At 47.5% G+C, this 14,171-nt stretch overlaps 1 protein-coding gene across 2 annotated transcripts in view; it reads left to right on the top strand.

Moving 5' to 3' along the window:
* Positions 1–538: 538 nt before the first annotated feature.
* The window catches only part of LOXHD1 (lipoxygenase homology PLAT domains 1), a 297,140-nt gene continuing 283,507 nt past the window's right edge, over positions 539–14,171 (top strand). The window contains exons 1-5 of one of the 2 annotated variants that reach the window (XM_065549964.1): positions 539–672; positions 5,279–5,508; positions 10,263–10,421; positions 12,584–12,735; positions 13,428–13,577. In XM_065549964.1, coding sequence (XP_065406036.1) covers positions 5,364–5,508; positions 10,263–10,421; positions 12,584–12,735; positions 13,428–13,577 — 606 coding nt within the window. In that variant the 5' untranslated portion in view covers positions 539–672; positions 5,279–5,363. Of the gene's footprint in view, positions 673–2,490; positions 2,595–5,278; positions 5,509–10,262; positions 10,422–12,583; positions 12,736–13,427; positions 13,578–14,171 lie in introns of those variants that run through there. The other variant, XM_008166053.4, reaches the window with a different exon arrangement.

Raw genomic sequence — 14,171 nt, 5'->3', positions numbered from 1 at the left:
AATTAACTAAAGGTGGGAATTTAAAGTGGATCACTTAAACTGCACTAAAGCCCCTTGCAGAGCCTGTTAGTCAGAATTAATTCAGTTCAGCTTGATGTAGGCCTGGTCTACAGAGTGCAGCAATGGGCCATATGGGGTTGTGACTTCTAAAGTGCACTAATTGGTCCATGTAGACCTTGCTGGTGCACCCTAAAAGTTCCCTAGTGCACTTTAATGTAATACTCTTTGAAATGGGACTATGTTAAAGTGCATGATGTAACTTTTAGTATGCACCAGCGGGATCTATATGGACCAATTAGTGTTTACCTGTGAATTTTCCCTCAAGGACTTTCCATGTCAGACAGTCTGACCTTTTCTCAGTGGACTGCATTAGGACCAGAATTGGTTTCTGCTATTGCATGCTTGTTAAGTAGTTTGAAAGGGAAGAAGGTATTCTTCCAGGAAATCCCTAAATTAAATGTCAAGGCTCAGCTGCAAATGGTTTGATATTTAAACTTGTATATAGTTTGTATTTTTTCACTTTGGAAGCTGTCGTTCTGCAGAGGTCTTCCCGAGGGGTGGTTCTAAACCCACACTCAAAGGTCTGGTCTGCCCCCAGTTGCAATGAAGGCAGGGAATGTGACACCGTGAAGACTTTCTGCCCTGGGAGGCACCTAGAATGAAAACCCACGGGTAAGACAAGAATTTTCCCTGTTTCTACTACACCTGATTCCACTAAGAAATAGCTTTGCTTTTTTTAGACTAGCCAGGGATGGAAAGTGTTGATGATGACACTGCTCTTGCTGTTAACTTGCATTACAAACCATATGGGGTTCACTGAAGTGTCCAACAACTTGACAAAGATTTGTACTGGGTCTCAGAGCTGGTAACTAATTAATAAAACCATGAGGCTGTTGTCAGTGCCTTGGCATGTCTTAAGGGAAAACAACATGCTCTAGTCCAGGGGTCGGCAACGTTTGGCCTGCGGCTCGCCAGGGTAAGCACCCTGGCGGGCCGGGCCAGTTTATTTACCTGCTGACATGGCAGGTTCGGGCGATCGTGGCCCCCACTGGCCGCAGTTCGCCGTCCCGGGCCAATGGGGGAGGCGGGAAGCGGCGCGGGCGAGGGATGTGCTGGCTGCGGCTTCCCGCTGCCCCCATTGGCCCGGGACGGTGAACCACGGCCAGTGGGGGCTGCGATCGCCCGAACCTGCCGCATCAGCAGGTAAATAAACTGGCCCGGCCTGCCAGGGTGCTTACCCTGGTGAGCCGCGTGCCAAACATTGCCGACCCCTGCTCTAGTCTGAAGGACAGTGGATGATACTAAGGCAAGACGTTTAGAGCAGCTTGACTCTAGCCCACGATTTCATCAAATGGAAGGGGGCAGGCAGACGGTGAAATAAAAACATTCATTTGAAGCTGCAGGCAGATGCTTTTTGGTTTGAAGCTGGCTCACTTATCCCAGTCAGAGGCTCTGCGAAAAGAAGGCGTGACTTTTTCATACTTTCGTGAATTTTACTGCAAATCCAGCAGGGGATGCAGAAACTGCAAGCGTTTTTTTTTTCCTCCAAGAAGCTAACAAAAAGTGAATGGAAACAAGATAGATACACTTTCCAATTTATATTCTCCTTCCACAAAATACATGTAAACGTGATCCGCAAAGGGGGGAAAAAAGGGATTGGGACATTGTTTTGCTTTTGAAAGACGTATAAAGAAGGCCAGAAAAAGTTTATTTTTAAGATTTTCTTCTTCTTGCTATCAATATCAGTAATAGCAAGTCTGGCTCAGCAAATGTTGGATCTGGATTATGGGCATAATTATTATGCATTTGTATTACAGTAGAGCATAGAGGCCTCATGGAATGAGTAGAGCCCCTTTTGTGCTAGGCACTGTACACACATGGGGAAAAAAGCTGTCCCCAGCCCCGCAGAGTTCACAATGTAATTATAAGGGCTTGTCTACAGGGGGACACTCATGACGGGGGTTGTTCGGCATTACAGTAATGCAAATACAAGAGCGTATTTCTTGCATCACAGCGGTGGCACAACTTTTGTACTTGGGCAATACGACACAGTCGTCACCATAGTGTAATAGATCCCCACGCCGGGAAAACTACTGCGCGGTGGATCTGGGCACACTATAGACGCTCCTGAGATGGCTGAAACATGGTTTATTCTTGCAATGAAGATGGGATCAAAGCGGGTGTTAACCAGGATTTTCCAGGCTAGGCCAGGGCCTTGATTTACGGGACAGGGCCGCAGTCTGGGTGACTGGGCTCCACCCAGCCTAGCTGAGGCCTGTTGTGCTGGATGGGATTTCGGGGGGGGGGGAGCAGGCCCCCGCAGGGCGGCGCTCGGGGGCTACCGAGCCGGGCTGAGGAAGCCGGTGGCCAACCGCGGGGCGCGTCCGGGGAGGTTTGAGGCAAGAGCGCCGGGCTCCGGCTTGTCCCGTCTCCCGCTCCGCCCTTCAGCCCGCCCGGCTCCGGGCCCGGCCCCGCCCCGCCCCGCCCAGCGGCGTCCTTAGCAACTTCCCCAGCCGCCGCCGCCGCCGCCGCCCGGCGGCCAAGTGAGCCCGGACTGGGGCAGCCTCCCGCGCCCCGCAGCCCCCCTCCGACAGGTGTGTCTGTACCCCTCCCCCCGGACAGGTGTGTGACCCCCCCGAGACAGGTGTGTGACCCTCCCCTCCTCAGACAGGTGTGTCTGTACCCCTCCCTCCCCTCCTCAGACAGGTGTGCCTGTACCCCTCCTCCCGGACAGGTGTGTGACCCCCCCGAGACAGGTGTGTCTGTACCCCTCCCCCCGGACAGGTGTGTGACCCCCCCGAGACAGGTGTGTCTGTACCCCTCCCTCCCCTCCTCAGACAGGTGTGTCTGTACCCCTCCCTCCGGACAGGTGTGTGACCCCCCCGAGACAGGTGTGTCTGTACCCCTCCCCCCGGACAGGTGTGTGACCCCCCCGAGACAGGTGTGTCTGTACCCCTCCCCCCGGACAGGTGTGTGACCCCCCCGAGATAGGTGTGTCTATACCCCTCCCCCCGGACAGGTGTGTGACCCCCCCGAGATAGGTGTGTCTGTACCCCTCCCCCCGGACAGGTGTGTGACCCCCCCGAGATAGGTGTGTGACCCTCCCCTCCTCAGACAGGTGTTTCTGTACCCCTCCCTCCCCTCCTCAGACAGGTGTGCCTGTACCCCTCCCCCCAGACAGGCATGTGCCCCCCCCCTCGGACAGATGTGTCTGTACCGCTCTCCCTCAGACAGGTGTGTGACCCCCCCTCCCGAGACAGGTGTGTGTGTGCACCCCCTTCTTCCCCCTGAGTCAGGGGTGTCTGTACCCCTCCTCTCCAACCCCGGACAGGTGTCTTCATCCTCTCCCCCCAACAGGTATGTCTGCCCCCCTCCTGAGACAGTGGTATCTGCAACCCCTCCCCTCACCTTCCCCACAGACAGGTGTGTCTGCACCCCTTATTCCCTGGACAGGTGTGTTTGCACCCCCTACTATTCCCCCCAACAGGTGTGTCTGAAACCCCCTTCCCTGACAGGTGTGTCTGCCCCCTCCCTCCTGACAGGTGTGTGTGCACCCCCCCTCTCTCCAACAGGTGTGTCTGCACCCTCTCCCTGCCAATTCAGGTGTGCCTACTCCCCCCTGACAGGTGTCTGCACCCTCCCCGAGACAGGTGTGTCTACAACCCCTCACTTCCCCCCACCCTGACAGGTGTATGTGCACAGTCCCTCCCCTTCTTGCTGAGACAGCTGTGTGACCCCCCTTCCCTGTAACAGATATTTTTGCCCCCTCCCTCCCCTTCACAAGACAGGTGAGTCTGCATCCCCTTCCCCCACTACAGGTGTGTCTGTACCCCCTCCCCTCCAGCAGGTGTGTTAGCACCCCTCCACTCCCCCAGACAACTGAGTCTTCATCCCCTTCTCCTCCTCCCTTTTCCCCCAGAGATGAGTGTGTCTGCACCCCACCCTCCCCTTCCTCTCCCACCCAAGACAGATGTGTCTACACCCCCTGTCCCGACAACTGTTTCTGTATCCCCTCCCTTCCCCCCCAAGACCGGTGTGTCTGTATTCCCACTCCTCCCCTTCCCTGCCTAAGACAGGTGCTGTCTGCACCCCATCACCATCCCCCTCAAGACAGGTAGGTCCCCCCCCCCCGATAGGTCTTTCTGCACCTCCCCAGCAGGTGTGTCTTTACCCTCTTCCTCACCCCTCCCCATAAAGGTGCCAAGTGTGTCTGCATCCCTTCGCCCACCCCAGTAATGGTGCCAGGTTGCATCACCTCCACCCAGTAATGGTGCCATCTGTGTCTGTAACACCCCACACGGTGTAATGTGTACTTCTTCAACTCCCTGCCTCCAAATAATGGTGCCCGGTTTGGGCAACGCTCCCTTCTGCCATCATGGTGCTAGGTGTGTCTAAACCCTTTCCGTCCAAAATGTGGTGCTAGATGTGTCTGCAACACACACAACACGTGTCCCCGAATGGTGTGGGGTGCATCTACAACTCCTTGCCTTGGTGCCTGTATATTGTTTTTCTTTTACAGCGGGAGTGGGCAAACCTTTTGGCCTGAGGGCCACATGGGGGTTCTGAAACTGTATGGAGGGCCAGGTAGGGAAGGCTGTGCCTACCCAAACAGCCTGGCCCCTGCCCCCTATCCGCCCCCTCCCATTTCCTGCCCCCTGACTGCCCCCCTCAGAACCACTGACCCATCCAACTCCCCCCCCCCCGCTTCTTGTCCCCTGACTGCCTCCTCTCCGGACCCCCCACGCCTCTAACTGCCCCCTGGGACTCCACCACCTATCCAACCAGCCCGCTCCCTGTCCCCTGGCTGCCCCTATCCACACCCCCGCCCATGACAGGCCCCCCGGGACTCCCACACCCATCCAACCCCCCTTTCTCCACCCCATCCAACCACCCCCTGTCCCCTGACTGCCCCCTGGGACCCCATGCCCCTTATCCTACTCCACTGCTCCTCGCCCCCTTACCATGCCACTCAGAGCATCAGGACTGGCAGCCGCGCCACCCGGCCGGAGCCAGCCATGCCGCCGCGCTGCCCGGCAGGAGCTTGCAGCCCCGCCGCCCAGAGCGCTGAGCTGAGGCTGCGGGGGAGGGAGGACAGCAGGGGAGGGGCCGGGGGCTAGCCTCCCCTGCCGGGAGCTCAAGGGCCAGGCAGGAGGGTCCTGTAGGCCGGATGTGGCCCATGGGCCGCAGTTTGCCCACCTCTGTTTTACAAATACCTTCAAAACAAATATCTTTGTGAATACTTGGTTTGAATGTTGTTCTTGCCATTTCACTAATGCAGGAGAGGTACTGAACCTTCAGGAATTTAATAAGACCCAGCCCCAGTCAAGATTTGTCACCTGTGATCAACTGGACACTGACTGAAAATGCCAACCCAAATGCAGTATTATAACTCCTCTCCTTCAGTGACCGGGATTCTACATCCCCAGACTGCACAGTGTGCCTTTGAGAACATGAGACCCAGAGACCCCTATCCCAGGCATACTGCACCACGGATACAACCCTCCACAGGTAAGGGTGTGTGATGGAATCAATCCGGTAACTGCTACATGCTCTCATTGCATAACTTTGGTTTATTCTGTGGCTGGGGAAACACAATTTGCAACTGGTAAAGTCTTAAAGTTGTGTTCTTCCATCAGTGCACATTTGAAACTTCTGAAGTGTACACATACAACAACAAGAAAAGCAGATCCCTTATATTGTAAGCATCCTTCTGTAACCGAAACATCATAACATGTAGGTTAAAAATAAAGTAGAACTACCACTAACTCTTTTTAATGGACACCGAGTAGTGCATTCATTTACCACGAATTGTGATTGTGCAGGTGCAGATGACAGTTAGATGCATACATGGCCATTTAAGGATGTAAAAATACTTGATCTGTGTATGTAGTCCTGGTGTTTGTGTACAATTGCGCAACCCTATGTGCACATTTTGAAAATCAGGCCTTATGTGACTTTCCCAAGGGCACACAATATATTAGTGGCAGAGCTGGAAAGGGTACTCAGGAGCAACGTTCCCTGTAAACTGTCTGCATGGGCGGCCATGCAGCAATCTTGTGTCTACCGCACATGTCACATGTCAGACCTGAGTAAGGAGCAGAGTGGGGAAGGCAGGGGTTCCTGATAGGGGTGGGTGTAGGAGATCACAGGGGGAAAGGAAGGTGCTTCTGTGCATTTAATGACCTGGCAAGAAGGGAGGGCTGTGGGGAAAGAGGCCTTGGTCTGTTGAGTAGCTATAGCAGGCACACAGCCTTCGCTACCTGGCTCACCCTTGTTGCTGCTTAAGGGGTTGCGCACCCCCACAACTGCACTGTAGGTCTGTGAACCCCTGTGAGTCTCCCCCACCCAACCTGGAGAGAGACAATTAATAAATAATACAGGGAGGTGTGAGTCTGATCATTACTAGTCCTAGCAATTCTCTCTTATGTCTTGCTGTTTCCTTATTATGAGATTATGCTTTAATTCTTTTGGGAAACTTGCAACTATATAAACCCGTGTTTCTGTTAAGGTCTCATCACGAGATCTGTTTCTCTGCCACTTGCAAGTTTCTATTGAGATGAATGGTCATTTTATTTTGCCTTAATCTTACTGTATCTATAATGCTGTCATATAAATCAGTGGTGTGCCCTTGCTTGGAATACTGTGTTCAGTTCTGGCTCAAAAAAGTTATAACAGAAGTAGGAGTTTAGAAATAGGTGATGGAAAATGTCTGGAAGAGTGGAGAGACTTCTGTATGACATGATATGAAAAGATTGGATCTGTTTAGTTGAGAGAGGAGAGGAGTCGGAGGAGATATAATAGTGGTATGCAAAATAATGAAGAGTATACATCCATATAGTGGGTGCTCCTATTTATCTTTTTCAATAAAACAAGAACACGAGGATCTTTAAACTAAAAGACGATAAATTAAGAATTTCATTTTAGTTTGGTCATCTTTATAGTTACAGGCCTTGGCTACACTTACCCGCAAGTTCGACGGCTGGAAATCGAACTTCTGGGTTCGACTTATCGCGTCTAGTCTGGACGCGATAAGTCGAACCCGGAAGTGCTCGCCGTCGACTGCGGTACTCCAGCTCGCCGAGAGGAGTACCGCGGAGTCGACGGGGGAGCCTGCCTGCCGAGTGTGGACCAAGGTAAGTTTGAACTAATTCGAACTAAGGTACTTCGAACTTCAGCTACGTTATTCACGTAGCTGAAGTTGCGTACCTTAGTTCGAATTAGGGGGGGTAGTGTAGACCAAGCCTTAGTGTGCTGTCGTATAAATACTTTCCTTCTGAGTGCATATATATAGTTAGATCAGTGTAAGAAGTCTGAAAAAAATAAACCTGTAAGCTTGCCAGAGGACAAAAATGTACTGCCCATTGGAGTTTGTATCCCGCTCACTACAAAGAAAATTTAGAGGGAATGTTGCCCAGGAGTCCTGACTCCCATTCCCCTTCCTTGATGCTCAAGCCTTTTTCCTAAAGTAGTCAAGGATGAAAATAACAAGCCTATTTAACAGTAAAAAATCCACAGTTTGAACTAAGTAGGCACTTATGCTCACCTGCATTGCCGAGGGTAGAGTCAAGCCCAAAGCCCAAAATATAATTAAGTTTACTGGGTTTTTAAAGTTGAAATGTGCCACAAGGAAGTAATTGGTGGTGAGCATGGCTAGGTGCTGTAGTGATACTAGGAGGTCTGTTGTGTTGTCATTATGTGGAGGAAGGGTGATTGTGCTGCCATGAGACTTATTCATGAGGAGTGATAAAAGGTTTAGGAAACCAGACCTATGAGGAAAGGTTAAAAAAAACCTGGGCATGTTTAATCTTGAGAAAAGATGACTGGGGGGACCTGATAACAGACTTCAAATATGTTAAAGGCTGTTATAAAGAGGACAGTCATCAGTTGTTCTCCATGTCCATGGAAAGTAGGACAAGAAGTAACCAGTTTAATCGGCAGCAAGAGAGATTTTTGTTAGATATTAGGAAACATTTTCTAACTGTAACTCTTCTGCCTGTCAGAGCCAGCAGCAACAAGGGCCGGGTTCAGTATCTAGGGGTTCCTTTTCAACAATACAACACAAAACCAGCTCGAGCCCCCACCCAGTGACCTGGGATAATTATACACCACCCCCTGGGTGCCTCTAGGAGGCAATAATTCCTCTCTTGCAGGCACAGAGTCTGAGTGTGGCAAAAAACTTTTAATAAAAGGAGGGAAATAATGTGGCATTGATTTGGGGAAACACTGCAAACAGGGTTTATAAACATAAACCCTGAGCAAAAGACCCACCACCGAGTAAGTTGCGCAGTGTCCTTTCCCCCGAGGTTCTTAAGTCCAGCAACCCAAAAGTCCCTTTAACGTGCCCGATCCTTCCTTGCACCCCACTCACAGTTGCTGTCCTTGGACAGTGCAGACCCAGAGTTCAGAGGTGCAGACCCAGAGTTCACCTCCCACCCTGGGTGGATGCAGGGGAGTGGGTAAGGAGGCATCTTACTCGCTCTGCTGCTCAGGCACTCACTTGCCACCCCTCTCTGTAGGGCTCTGCTCTGGCACTCTCTGCCCACCACCCTGCTGGCCACCCACCACGCCTCTCTGCCAACCACCCTGCTGGCCATGCCAAGATGTCTTCAGGGCCCCCCACTTAACACAGCTCTCAGTGATTTCAGTTCTGAGTGATTTCAGTTTAGTGGGGGAGCTTCACTGTTGCTGTACAGTGGGCAGTCTCTTGCATCAGACACACTGTCCCAAAGCAGATCTAAAACTTACAGCTAGGTTTCAGAGATTTCAGCTCTGTAGCACGTAACAAGACTCTCAATTGAATCTAAATTAGCTCTTTTATTACACAGTGGAGAGCAGAAGGGTCAAATTGTGTCTAGGGCTTTAGGCAACACTCACACCACCAGGTACAAGTGTTTGCCATCCCCCTCTCTCAACTCACTGGGCTTTGGAACCCATGTCCCCTGCCTACCGAGTGCCATTTCGTTGAGGGTGAGTCCCTCAATCGAGAAATGCCAAGTACAGTTTTGCTGCCCTTGATTCACACAACAAGGATAACAACCTTTTATTACTCCTGCCCCACTAACAAGGAGACTGGGGATTCCACACCAGCCAAAAGTGATAATTTGGGCAAGCAATGCCATCTTGCTGAGCAGCTAAGCAGGGTGGGTGTGCCTATGCAAACGAGATCAGCTCCTGAAGTCCTTTTCCACAGCTGACCACTAGATGTCAGGGGAGAGCTCATTCAGATTCCGCTTACATAACTATAAGGATAGTTAAGTATATTTCAGAAAGTTTGTACAGATACACCCCAATCTAGTACAAGATACGATGGTTTGACAGAACAATGAATAGGGATGTTTTGTCCAAGATATCAGGAACAAGGGAGGTAACAAACAGATGTCTTGAAACACGTAAGGTGGTACGTACGTTGTGTATCCCCATTGTTTGTCTCCGTCTACAAATGTCAGGGTACCTCGCCTCAATCCTTTGTGTAGCCTAGCAGAGACTCCTGCTGCTGACTGAGACACTCCTTGCCACTGAGCACTCGTGTTCGTTGTACCTGTAACCACGGAGCCAGGGTACGAGGACTCTGCCTTGAGGGCAATGAACCGGGCCGAGTGCCTTTGTCACTGAACCGCAACTCTGATAGTCCTTTATGAGTAACTTCGAGGTCTGCTGAATTAGCATGATCAGCTAGTCCACGGAATAGAAGCACTGAACAGCCTGACCAGTATTACCGAGGCAGTGACTTTCCAGCCTTCAGCACTTAAGAACACTTGGGACCTCTGAATCTAAAAACCTGAGCTTCTACTGCCTATGCTAAAAGGCCTAGGTCTGTTAGCATAAAGGTTGTCGTGCACTGGTCACTACAGGGGAAGAGAGAGCTACACTGTGTGAGGCTGGTTACACACGGACCGATTTGTGTTGGCCAAGATTGCAGCTAGGATGTCAGGAACTGAACTGGGGAACCCTCGGAGCTGAACATGCGAGTCTTGACAGCTTTAGCTGAAGAGCTGGGCCCTGTAGCTGGGGGGCTCTGTCAGACTCGCATCTGATGTGGATTGGGCACAGAGGGGGACATGTAACCCACACTGACATGTGCGTTACACACACAATACCCTCCAGTCCTGGCTCATCAAGGCATACCCTCTCTACATACACGTCTTGCTGACGGACTCACCTCTTTCACAAAGCCCACAATGTTTTTTCGATTATAAACTCTTTGTCATCTGTCACTTTTAGAAGTTGTGACACATCACTGGTGATTATTTGATTCTGATTAGGATTCCAGTTCCGAGATGTTTCACCTCTGCGGAACAAACCTATTTGGAATGACCCACGCAACAAATCAGATGCTTGGACTAAGTCTCTCCGGAGATATAGGGTAACCTTGAATCACAGGCCTGTTGAATCTGTGCTGAGCAGAAAAGCACCTTTTGCAGGTAAGTAAATATTTCTGATTCAGTTGACACAGTAAGAACATGTCATGATCTGGTGATTCCCTGGCTGGGATAATTTGAATGAGGTGTTAAGAATTAAATCTACTGAAAATCTTTGTAAAAGGAGCAGATTTTGACTGTGGGTTTCAATGTGCCTGTTATTAAATATAATGAATCCTGCTGTCATCACTGTCTGTGACATGTACCTGACTAAGAGAAATGTGTACAGAAGGATTTCAGAAGACTTTGTACCAAATGGCCACATTTCTGAAGCAGTACAGTAGGTCATGAGTTCTCAGACGTTTTAATACTATGCACACTTTCAGTCAGTTGCAATTGCTTTGCCTTCAGTGTGCCCCAGAATCCTGTGTGTCATATTTTCATGGCATTTTTGTGGAGTTACTATGGAAAATGGTGCAATGATAATGAAGCAAGTCCTTAGAAGACTAGAGACTTGCAACAGGAGGTGGTTCATGAGCTGCGCTTACTTTATTCTACCCAGGTTTTTGTACTGTGCCTATCACTTGAATACCATAGAAGCCTTATGCAAATGATTGTGGCCCACTGTGAGTAGCGGTAGGAAGGTGGATCCCTGCCTATAAGCTGAGAACTTCTGAAGTAGATCAAAAACTACTATTCACTCCAGACTGTAAAGCCAGTTTACCAGTTAATCCTTTTGCATTATTTAGAAATTCCTTTAGCAATGAATTCTCAAACATGTTGTTAGCTAGTTCTGAGCTGTTGTTGCAAAAAGCAGGCTGACTGAGACATGTACATATATACTCCCCTGACTTGGCTATTACTTTTGATTTCTATGATTTTTGCTTTTTAAAACATTTATCAAACATCTTTAAAGTCTTTATCATGTATATGGCGAGGGTTCAATTTTGAGAAGTGCTAAATACATTCAGTTTCCATTGGGGAACCAGGCCCTTTGCAGTTTGTATATATTTCATCATGTGTGATTTATGCTATTTTGATCATGGGTAGTGCACATTTTCATTGAGATTGCTATTGAGCTTTGGCATCCAAAATTAATTAGTTCTATGAATAGGAAGCTTCATCTTTATCATGAGAAGAAGAATTAATTTCTGAGGAAAAGTGAACATATTCATTCTCACGTTAAATGTCTGGAAGAATTTTTGTACGCAGTGTTGTTGTAGCCATGTCAGTACCAAGATACTAGAGAGACAAGGCGGGTGAGGTAATATCTTTTATTGGACAAACTTGTTGGTAAGAGAGAGACAAACTTTCAAGCCACATGGAGTTCTTCAGCTGAGGAAGAGCTGTGTGTGGCTGGAAATCTTGTCTCACCAACAGAAGTTGGTCTAGTAAAAGATATTACTTCACCCACATTGTCTCTGGAAGACTTTTTTTACCTTTTTAGACCTTTTAAACTTGTTTCTATTGTCATCAAATGCTGTACCTACAGAATCCAATTTCTTCTACAAGAAAGAGGATATTATAGCTAGAAAGACAAAATAGGGTGTGATAATTCCTTATCACTACAATTACTCTTCAATAGTTCTTAATTTCCATTACCTAGCCATTTTCTAGATGCAGTAATAATACCAACAATTGAAAAAAATAGCAGAAGAGAGATTAAGGAAACGCTGGGATTTGTTCTCTGTAATCCTTTAAAAAAATCCCATTTACTATCATTATGTAATCCAGATACAAAAATGTCATCAAATGTAAAAGAACAGGAGTACTTGTGGCACCTTAGAGACTAACAAATTTATTAGAGCATAAGCTTTCGTGGGCTACAGCCCACTTCTTCGGATGCATATAGAGTGAAACATATATTGAGGAGAAATATATACACACATACAGAGAGCATGAACAGGTGGGAGTTGTCTTACCAACTCTGAGAGGCCAATTAAGTAAGAGAAAAAAATATATATATGTTTCACTCTATATGCATCCGAAGAAGTGGGCTGTAGCCCACGAAAGCTTATGCTCTAATAAATTTGTTAGTCTCTAAGGTGCCACAAATACTCCTGTTCTTTTTGAGGATACAGACTAACACGGCTGCTACCCTGAAACCTGTCATCAAATGTAAAGATGCTGCTATATTATCCTAAACTTGTAACCTATATAATAACATGAAGACATGGTCTTATATACTTGCTATAAAATGCCTTTTATTTATTCTGTTTTTGTAGCTCGAACCTTAAGTGCTGGCTTGAGTGGTCATAGGTATAGAAATGGTTGTGTTGATGTGTTGCCACAGTATAGTTCAATAAATGATCCCCACTTGTTTGACTACTATGCCAGGAAGTTTGGACTGCGGGGGACTACCAGGTGTCTTCCAGTTGTACGTACTGTTTTATTTCAGTTTATTTGTCTATTGCACATTAGTAGGAATACTATTATGTATTTATCTAACCCTTCATCCTGAAGAATTCCAAAGCTCTTATCAGCCATGTGTGTGTATATAATATATACAAATATAACATTCACTTCATGCCTTGCTGAAATGCAGCCACTTCTGGGGTGAGATGTTTAATGCAGGCAATAACATTGCACAACTCTGGAAGATACATAGTAAAATAATGCAGTGTCCAAGCTTTAGGGGGACTTTAAGCAAACTAGAATTTGATCAAGACGCAGTATAACACGCTGTTGCAAAAATGTGCTGTGAAATCTTTAATAGTCACAAGTAGTCAGTATGTCATACATCCCATTTCGACTTCAGTACCATTCTCTCTCAGCTGGTTTTGTAAAATAAATAATAATAGGGCTATGTCATCCTATTTGACATTAGAATTTGTACTTTCAAAGTAGTGTATCACATTATTTATTAGAGAATGTAGAGAGTAGGAATTATATTTATGCCAAGGATTCCAAATGTTTGAAAAAACAGCGCAAACCCCACTTGCTTTACTTCTAAACACTAAACAAACTCCCCTTTCCACAACAACAACAACAAAACAAAACTCTATACAAAAAAAACCCTATAAGGTTTCTCAGCAATAATTTTTCTTCTCTGTTTTTAAACTTCTTAAGTCTGATCACGTGAAGGGACGTCACCAAAGTGCACCCCAATACAGGTACAAGAGTGCTGGTACCAGATCCAGTTCTGCAATGCACAGCAAAGTGTTATACAAAGTCACTGTGAAGACTGGAGATAAGAGAGGTTCGGGAACTGATGCTAGGGTAAGAACATTTTAAATGTCAAAGCCTCCAAAACGGATAGGATCTTTTCTCTTTATATTTAGCAATACTGGAAAAATAATCCTCAGACATAAATTTGATTTACATCTGCTATAAAACTTCAGCCATTTAAAAATCAATTACTGGTGGGTTTCAAAATACAAATTGTCATTTTCTGTACGTGCTCTTTAATACTAATGTGGTAGTAAGTCATACGTGTTTCTAAAGTGGGTCCTTCAGAAGCCATTAAAACAAGGGTTACTGATACCCACTAATCTGAACCAGTATTAGTTCTGTCACTCTGGCTGGGGGACCCATTAATCAGTGTTTATCATTTTCAACTGTATGATTTCTTAAATAACCATAATCACAGTGCAAAGGCAAGAGGATTACAGGTTCTGTTTGCTGTGAAGGAGACCAGATATTTGATGAAAGGATCCCAGTTATCCATCAAAATAAGCCTGAGTCGGTTGGGTTCCTAAAGATTCCTTATTACCGCTTTTTAAGCCCAGTATAACAGACATAAACTCTGCATAAGAAGACTGGACAAGATTCCCCTCAGAACTCATCAGCTCATTAGCTTTGAGCAGCTAACGA

This window comes from Chrysemys picta, chromosome 6 (genome assembly GCF_011386835.1).
Source record: "Chrysemys picta bellii isolate R12L10 chromosome 6, ASM1138683v2, whole genome shotgun sequence".
NCBI lineage: Eukaryota > Metazoa > Chordata > Testudines > Emydidae > Chrysemys > Chrysemys picta.
Note: the sequence above shows the minus strand (reverse complement) of the source record. Positions and strands in the feature narration are given on the sequence as shown.